At 44.2% G+C, this 15,252-nt stretch overlaps 1 protein-coding gene across 5 annotated transcripts in view; it reads left to right on the plus strand.

Moving 5' to 3' along the window:
* Usp6nl (USP6 N-terminal like) overlaps window positions 1-15,252 on the plus strand; it is a 123,402-nt gene that overhangs the window by 66,995 nt on the left and 41,155 nt on the right. For 4 of the 5 annotated variants that reach the window (XM_021154013.2, XM_021154009.2, XM_029470742.1 and 1 more), the window contains 2 exons: window positions 3,208-3,290; window positions 9,163-9,202. In XM_021154013.2, the coding sequence (XP_021009672.1) occupies window positions 3,208-3,290; window positions 9,163-9,202 (123 nt within the window). Of the gene's footprint in view, window positions 1-3,207; window positions 3,291-9,162; window positions 9,203-15,252 lie in introns of those variants that run through there. The other variant, XM_021154017.2, reaches the window with a different exon arrangement.

A 15,252-nucleotide genomic window follows, 5' to 3' on the forward strand; every position in this document is an offset into this window, starting at 1 on the left:
CTCCTTCTTGCCCCCCTCCCCGCCCCCCTTGCTGCTTCCTGCCACGTTTGCCCGCTCTGCTTCAGTGTCTGTGCACTGGCCTCTTCCTTCCTAGAGTACTTGTGTCCTGGGTTTGCAGAGCCTCCACTCCCCACCTCTTTGACGTGGCTCCTCAGATCCCCCTTTCTGAATGTGATCTGCAGCTGCTCTGTTTATCATCATCCGAATACCAGTTACTTCAGGGCTTTGATATATTTTGCTTGTTATCTGCTCTTTCTTCTAGAATAGAAACTTTTGGGGTTAAATTTTGTTTGATTTGTTCCTCTAAACTAAATACCTGGAACAATTTTTGACTCATAGCAGCTACTTAGTAAATACTCAAATATGTAAATATATAGAACTAAAAAATCTTATATGAATACTGTATTTGTGGTCTGTGAATTGACGGCAAATCTCAGATTCTTGTATTTATGTTTCATATAAAATCATTTTTATCTAGCATTTTACCCATATGTTGCAATGAGATTTATTTTTAAATTTTCTAATATTTTTGTTCTTTGAGAATCTTGTACCTGCATACAATGTATTTTGTTCATATTCACCTCTGTTCCTCCTAGCTCTTCCCACATCCGCTCTGTTCCTCCTAGCTCCTCCCACATCCACTCTGTTCCTCCTAGCTCCTCCCACATCCACTCTGTTCCTCCTAGCTCCTCCCACATCCACTCTGTTCCTCCTAGCTCCTCCCACATCCACTCTTGCACCTCTTTTTCCTATTCTCAAGTAGCTTACTTTCCTTGCTTTCTTTTTTTTCCCCACCCAGTCCAGTTTGTGCTGCTCATGCTTGTGCATGGGTGTGTGCAGCCTTGGCGGGATGTGTTTATCTCTCTAGAGACCACGCCCCTAGAAGAACCTGACCCCTCTCTATCTCGCGGCTATAGTCTGTCAGTACCTGGCAGTAGTGCCTCGGCTCAGGGTAGAGGCTTAGGACCCACTCTGTCCTGCATGCTGAAATGCTGACTGCATGGATGCTGTGCAGGCAGCCACCACTGCTGTGAGCTCCTGAGTACAGTGGTTTTGGTTATACCCAGAAGTCACTGTTGTATCCTGTTCTCCCTGGCCTCTGACTCTAACAGCCTTTTGGCCCTTCTTCCACAGTGCTCATGAGCCTTGGAGGAGAAGAGCCCATTCATGGTAGATGCTCACTCTCAGACGCCCACTCCCTGCCTTTGACCCATAGTGAGTTCCTGTGTTAACAGCTGTCTGCTACACAGAGAACTTCTCTGATGAGAACTGGAAGCTTTGCTCATCTGGGGAGAGAGGGCAGCGAGGTGGTATAGGTTCACCCCGGGGCATATGAGTTCCCCAGCCGTGGATTCTTAGTCAGATTGCCTTCACCAGGCACGAGTTTCTCAGTGAGTGCCCTTGTCTTGGTTAGCTTTAGTGGTCAGCTTGACACAGTCCAGAGTTGCCTGAGAAGAGAAGCCTTCCTTGAGAAATGTATAGGTTAGTCTGTGAGTCTGTTTGATTATTAGTGATGCAGGAAGGTCCACCCTGCTGTCACAGGTACCACTCCTCAGGTGGTAGCCCTAGCTATATAAAAATAGATTGTTAAGCCAGGAAGCCTGTCAGCGAGCAGCTTTCTTTCACGATCCCTGCCTCTGCGATTCCTGCCTTGAGCGCCTGGCCTGGAGGCCGGAACTTCCTCACAGCACTCATGGGCACATCTCGCCAGACTGGTCAGAAGCTCACAGGGCTCACAGCTGGCTCAGACTACTAATGGCTCTTCCTCAGTAGCCTGCAGAGCATCTCCCGATCCTAAGCCAGCACACCTCTCTCTTGTGGCCTTTACAGACTTCCCCTTCTCTCAGTTTTACCCCTCTCTCCTCTCTCACCTAAGGCTCCCTCCTCACCCCCACTTTTTCCTCTGTATTAGAGTCGTTCTTGGTTTTCATGTAAAGAATCTCCAATAACCTGTTATCAGCATTTGTCTCTGTAGTTATTGCTCCTTTAATAAGCCAGAACGTTTGTTTGCAGGTCTCGGCTACGTCTCCAGCACCTGAACGTAGTCATACATCTTTTTTGATATTTTGTAAGCATAATAGGAACATGAAATTACAAATAGCTATCTGGCCTGTGCCCTTCCTCTAGGGAAGCACGATGGCAGTGTTCAAACAGTCACGTTCCAGAGTTCCCAGTGCTGTGTTAGTTGTTGGTATCACCCATGAAAAGCCTCCATAACTTAGCTAGCTGCACAGCTAATGGACAAGGAGCCAGTAGCACTGATGATGCCCCTGCAGTCACCTTTCCACTACCCAGCCACCCATCTGTATATATTTGGCCAAGGTTAGGACTAGGGGAACTTTAAATAAGTAATACAGAAATGGCTTCTGACAGTTCTTGCCCTTAGGATATTCATAGTCTACTGGAGGGAAAACAGGAGCAGACATTATAAGATACACTTGGATGGAAGTGTCCACAAGTCTAAAATGTGAAGGGTTGACATTGCATTTAGGTATCCTAAACTCATCAGTATTACGCATGGGTAGGTGGTACCAAAAGTGCTTAGAGTGTGGGCACGGCAGCATTTAAGGGTCACCTATGACAAAGCAATCATACAGAGAGGTTGAGGGCTTAAGAGAACTGTCAGGGATCAGCAGAGAGCGTGCTATACACGTGCGGAGACCAGCGAGCACAAGGGCCATTGCCAAGTAGTGCTTGCACTAGTGTTAAGCCTGAGAATGCTCTCTGGCCGACACCTTATTTGTTTTGAGAGAGAAAAAGGGCAGGGGTGGGGAAGTTTGCTGTATAGCTCTAGCAAGCCTGGAACTCAGAGAGCTCTGCTTGCCTCTGCCCCTGAGGTACTGGAATTCAATGCATGTGCTGCCACACCCATTTGGAAGCCAGTGTTTTGCTTTAGCAACAAGAATAGATTGAGGGCTGATGTAGCTGGGGAACCAAGCAAAGGAGGGGCAGAGCTGCATCGGCTTTTCTGATAAGTCTAGGTGAAAGGCTGCTCTGCAGAGTTCACTGTAGAACTCAAGGGTTCTCGGGTTCTCGTGGAGTAGCTTTCTGTCCCCTGTGACTTCCCTCAGGACACCTTTGATGAAGAAGGTCCTGTGTCAGCTCTTGGTAAGGGGCAATAATGACACTGTCAGAAATCGTGTTTGCTCTTTCTCACTGGGAGAACGTTCCCGGCATTGTAAACTCCTCTCATCACCTCTGTTTCAGGGGCGGGAAGGTGCAGAGATCGAGCCCTGGGAAGACGCTGATTATCTTGTTTACAAAGTCACCGATAGATTTGGCTTTTTACAGTAAGTCACACAGATTGAAAGCTGTCATTTTTTTAGTTATAATCTTTCTTTGGTTATCTGTTATTAAATTTAATAGATTGTTTTTCTAAGATTCCAGGAGTGATCTAGTTTAAGTTCCGTGGGTAAGATCGAGCTATAATTAAGAATATAATCTGTACTGCCTTCGTGTTTTAGAAAGCGCACAATCAGCGCATAAATGAGTTATATTAATAATTTAATAGTTAAATGCACATGGATAACATTTATATTTTTAAAATATTATAAAACATTCAATTTTATATGGATGAATTTTAAAAATAACTAGCAATTAAAAAGTGAGTGTTGTGCAACCTAAAATTGAGCAATGAAAAAGCTGCCAAATGAATCTTTCTTATAGTTGTAAACGTAATCATGGCATTGCTCCTCAAGATTAACTTGATCCATCCGATATTTTGTAGAGACTTGAGTGAGGTAGACTACTGGAAATTCAGTTAGAGATTTGACTCATAAAGCTATCACACAAACTACTGTCCATCTGGGGTTTTAGGTCCCAGAGCTGTGTGAGTTGTGTGTTCCTTTAGCCTGCTAGCCTTTAGGCTTCCGGTGCGTGCGTGCATGAGTCCATACTCCATCTAGAGGAAGGGCTCAGAGTTGCCTTGTATGTTGTAAGTGTGCTGAGGCTTTGAAGAACTCAGGTTCGGGAGTATCTCACGAAGCTCGTTTTGTGTAGAGCTGGTGCCTGTGTGGAGCTGTCTGAGCCTTTGACCTTCCCTAGAGGACAGCAGAGCCTAGGATCCGGGCACTGTCCGCAACTCCCTGCCTTCCTTGTCTTTATTCCTTTCTTTTCTTCCACCTCCCTCTCCTCCTGTCCCTCTTCCTCCTTTTTCTCTCCTCCCTCCTCTTGTCATTGAACTGGCACAACTGTGGTGAGAAGCCATGGACATTTATTGTAGTCAAGTACAGACCTGGGTTGAGTCACGTTTTGAAGGATGACAATCCAAGGATAAAGACTCTTAAGCTCAGTAGATCACAGATTTGGTCTGCACATTAGAAAAGTTGAAAAAAAGATTTCTAGATTCTGTCTTTGATTTTGATTCAGAAGATGGGATACAACTCAGTTCATTTTGACCATTCCATCCATATAATTATGTGTTTTAAAGAATTATAGTGTAGTGCAAATAGTATGAAGTGCATTAAAAACCCTACTTTCCAAAAGGGTATATTAGTTGACTAAACTTTCTTTCTTGTCAGTTGAAACAAATTTAAGTCTTATAGACAAGTTCTTGCCGAAGATCCAAACTTATTTCTGTCAGTTAAAAAGTTGTAGTTTATTTTGTTTGTTGTTTAGTTTTGTTTTAATTTTAATTTTTTTTTCAAGTTTGGGCTGAGGTCTAGTTGGCTGTAGTGGGGGAAAGTCAACCAATAACTTACCTTGATAGTCTTAGTTAGTCATTATCATTCGTAAATACTCAGTGCATGCCAGACACTGTTCTAAGCATTTACTCTTTCTCTGGGTTCTAGAGGGTGAGCCTGGAGCGCTCAAGTTGCCTGGAGTTGACTGACAGGTCAGCTCCTAGGACAGGGGTCTAGGGTAGACCATGCTGCTACTGCTGCCTACTATTGCCTTCTTTTGTTGTAATGAGAGCAACACAGGCTGTGAAATGCCTGCACAGGAGACTGAAATGGCTGCTTCTAGCAACATACTTACTAAGAGCAAAATGAAACTGGCAGGTACGTCACACTAGGTCTTAAAACCTTTTTTTATACTGGAGTCCAGAAACAGAAGCAAAATGAAAACAGTGCTGGAGAGAAGAGGACTCCGGTGTGATAGATCCACAGCTTTAGTAGCTGCTGTCTGTTACTGTGACTGCTTGTAGTAAAGCTTTCTCCAGTTGGCTGCTGATGGCTGTTACTGTTTGCCACAGCAGATAAGACTTTATCATACCTTCGAATGAAGTTTTTGGTGTGAGATACCACTTTCTGCCATGCCTTGATCAAAAGAGCACTTCCTCTGTCTTAGCTATGTGTAAGATTGGATTGCTACTGCAATTGAGATTAGGTTTTAAATTCATTGTCAATGCAGGGCAATGCACAACCTCCCAGCCTTGCTGGGATATGCTGAATACTCAATGATATCAACTGAGATTACTATGATGTATACAGGGGTGACAAAAGTTAGCACAGAATAGCCTTGCTGGGATATGCTGAATACTCAATGATATTAACTAAGATTGCTATGATATATAAAGGGATGACAAAAGTTAGCACAGGATAGGATTGACTTGATTTGATAACAGAGTTCACAATGAGCATAAAAGCTGTTGCCAAACCAGCTTGTGGTAGAGTTACAGCCGCACACTGGAAGAGTAGAGCTTGCTTCAGAGGTTGGATAAATGTTTAGCAAAAACTAGCTACCACAGTCTTCTGGACAAAAGAATGTCTGGTATTTGTGTAATGATAAATAATGTTTTTGGGTCACAAGTTTTTAATAGAAGAGAGAATTAAAAGGAAACTGTACCAAAAATAGAGGAAGTCAGATAACACCAAGCATCAGATGTTCAACTACTTATCTAAATTTATGTATTTATAAAAGGCAGTGGAGTCAGTCTATATAGGTCTGTAAGAAACAGGGAGTGAAGGTGCTCTTGCTTTTAACATTATCCATTTTGATTGGAAAGGTGGCAGAACTCTTACCAATCTTAGACACAGATTTTAACAAGGTTGACTCTAAACTTAAATAAAATTTGATTCAAAACCAAAAATGAACCATATCAATATATTCAACTTAACTGAATTTAACTATTTTAACAAAGTGGGTTTCCAAGTGAATGTTTATTTGACATTTTAAAAAGATTCCACATTAACTGTTGGGAGATGGCAGCCTCATACTCAGCGGTACATGGAAAGCCCAGTCCAGGGGAGAAGTATGCCAACCAAAGCATTTGTCTTCTTTCTGATGACTGCTGTTTTACTCAACCGTTAATAAGAAGGAGCAGCTTGTCTGTTGTAGAAAGTATTTAATCTCTACTGGGGGCTTCTATCCCACCTTTTATCATTCAGTTCCCAGATCAAAGACACACGACCTTTATATTTATAATAAGCCTTAATCAGCACTAGAGCTGGGCAGATTATCTACCCTCTAAGCTGTTAGAATCTACTCCCCATCAATAGCCCCAAATTATAACTTGCCATGCTCTATTTAGGCTGCTCTTAACTCCAGTTGGCCAGCCCTCATAGCCATGTTGTCATGACTTACCTAACCCACTGACCCTCGGCATCTTCTCCAGGGTACCCTCCCCAACCCCCATCTCCTGCCCAGCTAGGCTGTAGGTAGTTTTATTGGGGCGGCAAGGTTACTTAGCATCATTCGGGTCCTACCTGCAGATTCTCTCATCCCTGGGGCAACCAGGCTTTAGCATGGGGCCAGTGCTCAGCATTATAATACATAGCAAACGACCAGACCTCAACACTTGTCAACTGAGTGTTGTCTCTAAGCAGTCCACATGGGCCTACTCAGTCTGTTTTTCTAAAGCAAGGGGCAGATAGTAGTCATTTGTTAGCCAGAGCCAGATACTAAGTGGTTCTGCATTTGTGGCCCACGTGTCTTTGTCACAGTGACTCCTCCCTGCTTGCTATAGGGGAAAACAACGCTAGACCCCAGCCAGTATCTAAATGAGTAAGAATGACAGTGTTCCAGTAAAGCTTTCTTTAGGAAAACAGACAGCAAACAAGGTTTGACCCATGACCCATGGTTTGCTGACCGGGAGGAATACTCATCTTTGTGTTCTGACTGTGCTCTCTCCTTCTTTCTGCTCGAGGGAGATTTAGAGGTACGGACTATTAGATACCAGATACAGACTATTAGAGCCACTGTGGTGGCACACACATTTAATCTCAGCACTTGGAAGGGAGAGACAGGCAGATCTCTGGTATACAGAGAAAGTTCCAGGACATCCAGGGCTATGCAGAGATAACTTGTCTTGGAAAAAAATAGGTGGTGGGGAGGAGAAAAAAAGAAAAGAAAAAGATACAGATTATCGGCATAAGCAGACATGCCTTTTAGTACACATCTGTTTGACGTTCTCTGATCTCGGATGGCTGTGAGCCTCAGCATATGCCTGCACAGAGACCTGAGGACTAGGTCTGTAAAGATAAGTATGTACACAACAGGTTCTGTTTGGGAAGTTGTAAGTATAAGCTATGAGAGGACCCACTCCTGTTGTCATCCATCTTTGAGGTCTGAAGACTGTAGTCCATCCTTAGAATTTCTGTTATTCCTGAAACTGTGGTCTCGTCCTCTGTCCTTTTTCTGTGTACACCCCAGCATAGCTAAATGGATGTAAATGCACTGGGTTGTGTTGTAGAGAACAGTTCTGCGTTAGGCTAAGTGACTAAATGAAAATGTTTATTTTCTTATCTGTGAAAAGAGGGATTTGAGTTTTCTCACTAAGTTCTCTTCTGGCTTTATACGACCCTTGTCAGTTTCATTGCTATGACTAAATGGTTCATGTAGGGACTCTTCAGAGAAACAAAGAATGACATAGGACACACTAGACTTGTGAATAATCTGTCATGTTCTTAAAAGTGGTGCCCCTTGATCTCAAGAGAAAATGGAAGCAAGAATATGCACATGTTGTTGCCAGAACATACAAACTGTTGAGAGAGCTGCCGAGATCAGTTTTGTCTATACACAGTGCTTCATTTATTACTGACAGTTCATGTAAGAGTCTCAGGGTACTTAACATTAAATTCTCCAGCCCATTGGAAGCCAATTTTTCTTCTCTTTCCTCTTCTTTTCTTTTTTGATATTGGGAATTAAACCTAAGGCTCCACTCATGCCAGGCACATACCATACCCTACCACTGAGTTACACCTTCAGCATCTCTGTGTGCTTGTCTGTGTGAGGGATGCACACACTCAGTCAAATATATGAGTTCATGTGTATACATGTTCACATGTATGTATGCATGCATGTAGAAGCCAGAGGTAAACCTTGGATGTTTCTCAGAAGCTATCATTTTTTCCTTCAGTGTAGGTTTCTCATTGGACCCTGTAACCCAGCCATTTAGACTGGCCCACCGGCCGGCCAGTGAGCCCCAGAGATCTGCCTCTGCCTTTCCAGTGAATCTCCCCATACCTTTGTGTGTGTTGGCAGTTGCTAAGGATTGAACTCTGGTCCTCTTTCTTGTTGTAGCAAGCACTTTACAAGCTGAGCCATCTCTTCTGGACTTCCAAACTCTGATTTTACAGTTTTATTTCAAGACAGGGTCTCACTAAGTTGCCCATATAGGCTTTGAACTCACTGATAACCCAGGCAGTTGTTGATTAGCTGGGGTTTTGGTCCTGGCCCTCCAGGCCTGGCTTCAGTCCTTTTCTTTATGTTAATTTTAGTGTCTAGTTTGCCACTTAGCTTGGTAGAGTTGTGTGGAGCTTCCTTTACCTAATGTGTGAGGACGGGCGTCCCAGCACAGTCGAGGTGAGGTAGCTATGAGAAAGGCTGGGATTCACGAAGCCTAAAACATTTACTGTTTGCCGTGACTGAACCCTGGTCTAGGGATTGTTCTCCAACAGAACTGGCTGCCATAATAGAAATGTTGAGTATGGCAGCCTCTCGATACATGACTTTTGTGTGGTCGGATTGTTGTAGTGAGACAGACTTTGGATTGTTCCCTGTAGGCTAGTGACTGCTGTGTTTAAGTGAGGCATGTTGCGACAATAGACCAGGGTGGATTTTCTGTTGAATCTGGTAGAGGAGAAACATGAAGCACGAATCTCTCTAGAGTCAGGAATGACATAGGATGCAGTCAGTAAGAAACCCTGTCTCGGAAAAACAAAACAAAGCAAAGCAAAGCTCTGATCTCAACCATTCCGTGTTTGTTGTTATTCTCTGCAGCGAGGAGGAGCTCCCGTACCATAATGCAGCTGCGGACCGGGTAAGTGTGCTTCTCTGTTTGTTTGTAGTTATTGATGAATTGCCTCAAGAGGAATAGACTCTGCCTTTGTCATTTTTGAGTGCTGTATTGTATGTGGCTGGCATTGTCAGAATTTGACCATAATGATGCCACTCTTAAGAAAGTAACTAAAATAAGCATGACATGGGTTTAGGAGGATTTATGAAATTCTCATTTTTCTTTAAAAGTAAGAAAAAGGAGAGCACTCTAAAATGTTCAGCCCCAGCTTCAGATTCTACGTGTATGAAATAGCCTCTCTGTGGCAGGAACTTTCATCTGCCCATCTGTCCGTCCGTCTGTCCATCCATCCACATCGAGTAGGCATGCGTACCATCAGTGGTTTCTGTTTGGCTAGTTTCCCTCAGCGTTTGCTAGTTCCCTCAGCTGTCCACACGGTGTATTTTGGTCACTCCTTCCTCCCGCCCCTCCCTCCTTCCCTGCCCACTCAGCTTTGGGTTCTTTTTGTTTTTAAACCCATCAAATTTTGGCTGCCTGCATACTCTTGGATGTGTGGCCTTATTGGAGAATGGTCAGCCCTTAAAGAAAATGGTCTCTCCCCCTCCCAACAGCTATCAGCTGCCAATAGCTTCTAGGCTAGCAACTGGGTGTGGCCTCTTGCCCACCTCCCTCTCCATGATGGGATTTTGTCTGGCTTAACCTGTGTAGATCTCATGCATGCTGTCACAACTGCTGAGAGTGTTAGAAAATCATTTCCTTATAATACCCACCATCTCTGGCTCTTATACTCTTCCATCATCGTATCTGAGCCTTGGAGGAGGGGATGCGGGATAGATGTTCCATTTAGGGCATAATTCCTATTCTCTACACCTCGAACAGTTGTGAGTCTCTGTTTATCACCTTCCACTGTAAAAAAGAAGCTTCCGAGGGAGGCCCGACAGCTACAGTAATCTCTGGGTACAGCAGTGAGTCATTACAAGTACAGCGTCCCAAGCATCCTTACGAGCCCGCTGGATACTAACGCACCACTGTAGACCCCTAACTCTGAGAAAGCAACTGTCCATGAGATTCTGTCAGCTTCCCCCAAGTCATGACTGAAGCATTTCCTGTGGTCAGTTAACTACGTTAGCGTTCTAAGGACTTGGACAAGCGGCACAGCAAACCTGTCCGCTTTTCTTGAAACATTTCTTCACTCTACTTACTGAGGAGATGGGTGTGCGTGAGAAGTAGGGACGGGAAGTTTCAGCTGCTTAGAATTTCCTTACTTTTCCCCCTTCTCTCCTAAAATGAATCGGAGAATGAAAAGTGAAGGTATTTTGTTTCTGTGTATTCTGAGGATGGGAGCTGAGCTTCAGACAATGCAGATGAAATTAAAAATGTAATTAAAAAATATTTTAGGAAGATTTCTAAGATCAAAATTTTCTGAAAATCAAAATTGTAGCAAAACCTTAAGATGTGAACAGAATTATTCTCCATCTATGAAGACCACCAGTGAACACCTCTTTCAGGCAGCTGCTAGGCTGCTGCGTTCTCTGGTAATAGCCGTAGCCAAGAGGCTTTGACAGGACTTTTAACAGCAACATGACTGAGTAACAAGCCTCTGCCTGCCACTTCTTGTATCCTGACTTTACTAATCCTGACCCACTGATACCACCACAGGACCCCTTCCTCAGCTCCAGCTTTTCTTTCACCTCAGATTTTATTGTAGCCATTATAGATGGTCTCTAACCCCTCTTACAGTAGTTCTCCCTCCCTCCTTCCCTCCCTCCCTCCCTTCCTCCTCCCTCCCTCCTTCCTTCCTTCTCTCCTTCCCTCCCTCCTTCCTTCTCTCCCTTCCACTCTCCCTCCCTGTCTCCTGCCCTCTGTGTCACCAAAAAAACAAAAAACAAACAAACAAAATAAACCCCCATACTTTAAGATTCTGAATGTTGATCTTTTCCTTGGCCTAATACTGGCTCCTTCCTCCAGACTCCAGTCCATAGTCTCCTCAGCTGTCTCTGAGTCTGAAAGTCTGAAACTTTCCGACCCCATCTCATCTCTTAGCCAGTGCTGTGAGCTCTGCCTCCAGGTACCTTCTCCACTTGTGCTCCCCTGTCCCCTCTGCTCTCCTCTGGACCCTCCTGTCTTTCTGCCTTAGTCTTTCTGCCCTTTCTCTTAGCCTTACTATTCAGTGAACGATTAAAATGATCCTGTCAAAATGAGTTAAGAACATGACACTTTCTGATCAGAACCTGCTCCATCTCCAGGGTTAAGAATGGTCCTCGGAGCGCAGAGGTGGCTTACTCTCTACCCTTGTATGACCTCCACTCTTTCAGCTCTGGTGTCTCCTGAGTGTGAGCGTGAAGCAGAGCCCCTCTGCAAGGCTGTCCCATGGCTTCTTCTCTCGTGGGGTTTTGCTGTCCTCAAAGCAGCTTCAAGGCTCAGCCCTTTTACATTCTCCAAGAAGTTATCTAAGTGTCACTTATAGAATGTGGCTGTCCTTGGTCATCTAACCTAATTTTGGAAACTTCTACCCCTTGGTGTTAATTTTCTTCTCCCTCCCCCGCCCCTCACCTTCCTCTCATGTTGTCTGTTTTGTTTTCCCTTTCTCTATTGTATGCACATTCATGTGTTACTTATGTTGAGGATCTCTCCCTCTGATTCTCACACTAGGCTGTTGTTATCCTTCATTATAGCATTAAGCATATTGACTTAGAAGCTACCAGAGAGTCTGCAATTGTTGCAGTGTCCTATATTTGAAAGGTTAGGGAGAAGAGAATTGAAATTGTTTGTTTTTAAACAAAGCTTAATTGATTAGGCAAAATAAAAATGTATTAATCTAGTGTTGACGTCTCTCCTTCTTCACTATTTGTAATTTTTTGGTTGAGAAATCCTTAGAGTCTTCCAGCTAGTAAATAGATTAGTCAAGAAATATGCCAATAAAAAAGAAATGCAAGACAGATTAGCTAAAGGTACATACTTGAAAATTAATCTTGCTTAATTTTTTAAAATAAGACTCAGCTGTATAATAAAATTCTTATCCAGTGCAAGTATGCGTTTAATTAATTAATTTCTTGTTTAAAGGCTTAATATAATTGAGAATCACTAAAAGGTAATCTATGTATACCTTAATAATTTATTTAAAATGCCTTTAATCTAAGCACTTGAGTGTCCTACCATGCCCTGTTTCTCTGGGGGTGCCCAGCCTGCAGGCCTTCTGGAGAAGGCAGGGCAAAATCCAAAGCAGGGCGTCGACAGCGGTTTCCAGTTTCCTCTGCTTACCCTAGCACTGTCTGTGTAGCGCCAAGCACCGAGAGAGGGAACTGGGATCCACAGGTCTACCCTTTTTTCTGGGCATGTACCAGACAGAGAGGGGAAAGTGGAGTCTGGGATGGACGGAAGCGATTCAGAGTGAGTGCCGAGAGTTTGGAGGGGCTGGAGGAGGGAAGGCCTTCCTCTCGGGAGCTCTAGGTGGGGCTCTTTACGATGAAGGCCTTCCTTGCAGCCATCCACTTGTTCATACTGGTTTATTTGATGGTGGGTGTGAATGTACACACTTTATTCTGGGTGAACCAGGGATTAAATACCTTTTTTGGGAAGGAATTCCCAGGAAGAGCAGTTCATTGAACTCTTCGGGGCGGGGTGGGATGGGAGTGGGGGGAGCTATCTAGATACTTCATCAGCATAGAGAACTCCAGGTGTTTATGCTAGTGATCTAGTGTCCATGTCCTCAGTAGGGTGTCAGGGCTACCTGTTTCAGAGCAGGTCCCAGGGGTTGAGCTCATTAAATCTTAGCATTCATATGCCTGTCTGGTATCAGCATCCCACAGGCCTTGAGAGGCACAAATAAGTAGAGCTTGAGGTCATCTGGTCTCCATAGAGAGTTGTAGGCTAGCAGGCCTGAAATCCTCTTCATCTTACACTAGTAAAGTGAGGACAGTTCGTACGGTTACTGTCAGCCTTTCCTGGGGACAGAGGGCTCTGGTGCTTTGTTCTTTCACACACTGCATGTCTTTATTAGATGATTGCCTCAAATATTTTTCCTGCCTTTGTGAATACACCTGTGCATGCTTGCATAAATGTGTGTGTGTGTGTGTGTGTGTGTGTGTTCACAGCATACATGTGAGAGTTGGTTCTCTTCTTCCACCAGATGGGCACTGGGGATTGAACTCAGGTTGTCAGGCTTGGTGACCTGTGGCTCTGACTCTGTCTGTTATTATACCAGGTCTATGGCCTGATACACACACACACACACACACACACACACACACACACACACACACTTAGACTCAGGCAAAGTAGTCTAGGGTTAGAAAGTAGCACTCTGTACCTAGTGACGGAGCTCTGCCATGCTAGTCACATGATAAAGATTTATCTGTGTTTTCATTGCCCTGCTGAAGTTTCCACTCTGCAAAGTGTGCAGCTGAAGCTGTGCTTTTTGGTGCTTAGGAAGTCTAGTGTACTGATGTCTGTCTTGTCAGGTAATCGTGGCTCTGCCCATCTACTTTTTTTTTTTAAAGTAGGACGTTTCCCATTTAAAATAGGGACAGTAACCCTCCCTCATAAAAGGATTGATGTGATGTTTGCAAAGTAATTTGGGTCCCCCCAAATAGGCACTTAAATAAATAAACAAACACACTCATTATATTTATCCAGTAGAGAACAATATTAATAATGGATTATATTATTTCCTTGAGCTTATTGATGTTTTTAATAAGGAGGAAAGGGTATATAAAACTATGAATTTTCATAGCTAAAGCTATGAAATGCAGTGCAGTATTTTGCATAATATATAAAATATGAAAGCCTTCCATTTTTAAATTTTTTATTTTATTTGTGTGTGCGCATACACATATGTATGTGCATATGTGCCACTGTGGTGGGCACGTGGAGGTCAGAGGACAGCTTACAGCAAGCGGTTGGTTCTCTTCTTCCTTCACCGTGTGAGTCCTGAAGGTCAAACTCCAGTCAGGCGTGGTGGCTGGCCAGTGTTTTACCCTCAGCCATCTGACCAGTCCTCCTTTATTTCTTCTAAAGAACGCCTTCGTTTTACTGCTAAGTGACTGCACATTGCAGTGGCCAGGTTTCCTGTACTTCTTATCCTCTCCTGACCTCTGCTGGTGAGATCCAGGCATGGGTGACTCCCAGCAGCGTTTACTCACACGTCCTTACTGTACAACTCGGGGGGACCAAAATGTGTACTACTGTCATGCTTTGCTCAGTATGGAGCACCTCAGATGTTGGAGTTTCTCCTCAGTGGACAGTTGTCACAGACCTGCAACTTAGTAGCAGATTGAGGGCCCAGCTGAATTTCTTGATTAATTATTTATTTACATCCCAAATGCTGCCCCCTCCCAGTGCCCTCCCCCTCACAGAGTCCCTCACCTCACCCTTCCCCTTTACTTGTGAGAGGGTGGCCCCTGGTTATTTCCCCACCCTGGGGCATCAAGTCTCTGGATTAGGCACATCCTTTCCCACTGACACAGGACAAGGCAGTCTCCTCTGCTACATATGTAGTACTAGGGGCCTCAGTCCAGCCTGGGTATGGTTGGTGGCTTAGTCTCTTAGAGCTCCCTTGGATCTGGGTTAGTTGACTCTGTTGGGGTTCTTATCCCTTTCAGGGCCTTCAATCCTCCATTTTCCTAAGGGTCCCCCTCTGTCCTATGTGTGGCTGTGGGTGTCTGCATCTGTTTCAGTCAGCTGCTGGGTGGAGCCTCTCAGAGGGCAGTTATGCTAGGTTCCTGTCTGTAAGCATAACAGAATATCATTAATAGTGTCAGGGATTGCTGCTTGCCCATGGGATGGGTCTCAAGTTGGGGTGGTTAAATGGTTGGCCATTCCTTCTGTTTTTCCTTCATCTTTGTCCTTGCATTTCTTTTAGACAGGACAAATTTTGGGTTGAAATTTTTATGGGTGAGTGGGGTCCTGCCTGGCTACAAGAGGTGGCCTCTTCAAGTTCCTTGTCCCCACCGTTAGGCATCTTGAGCCCAAATCAAAGGTTCACACGACCGTTTGGGGTTGCTAGAGCAGCTCACAAAAGTGCTGCACTTACTAGATCCATTTACTAAAAACAGTCCTCTCAGGAATAGCCAAAT

This window comes from Mus caroli, chromosome 2, assembly GCF_900094665.2.
Source record: "Mus caroli chromosome 2, CAROLI_EIJ_v1.1, whole genome shotgun sequence".
NCBI lineage: Eukaryota > Metazoa > Chordata > Mammalia > Rodentia > Muridae > Mus > Mus caroli.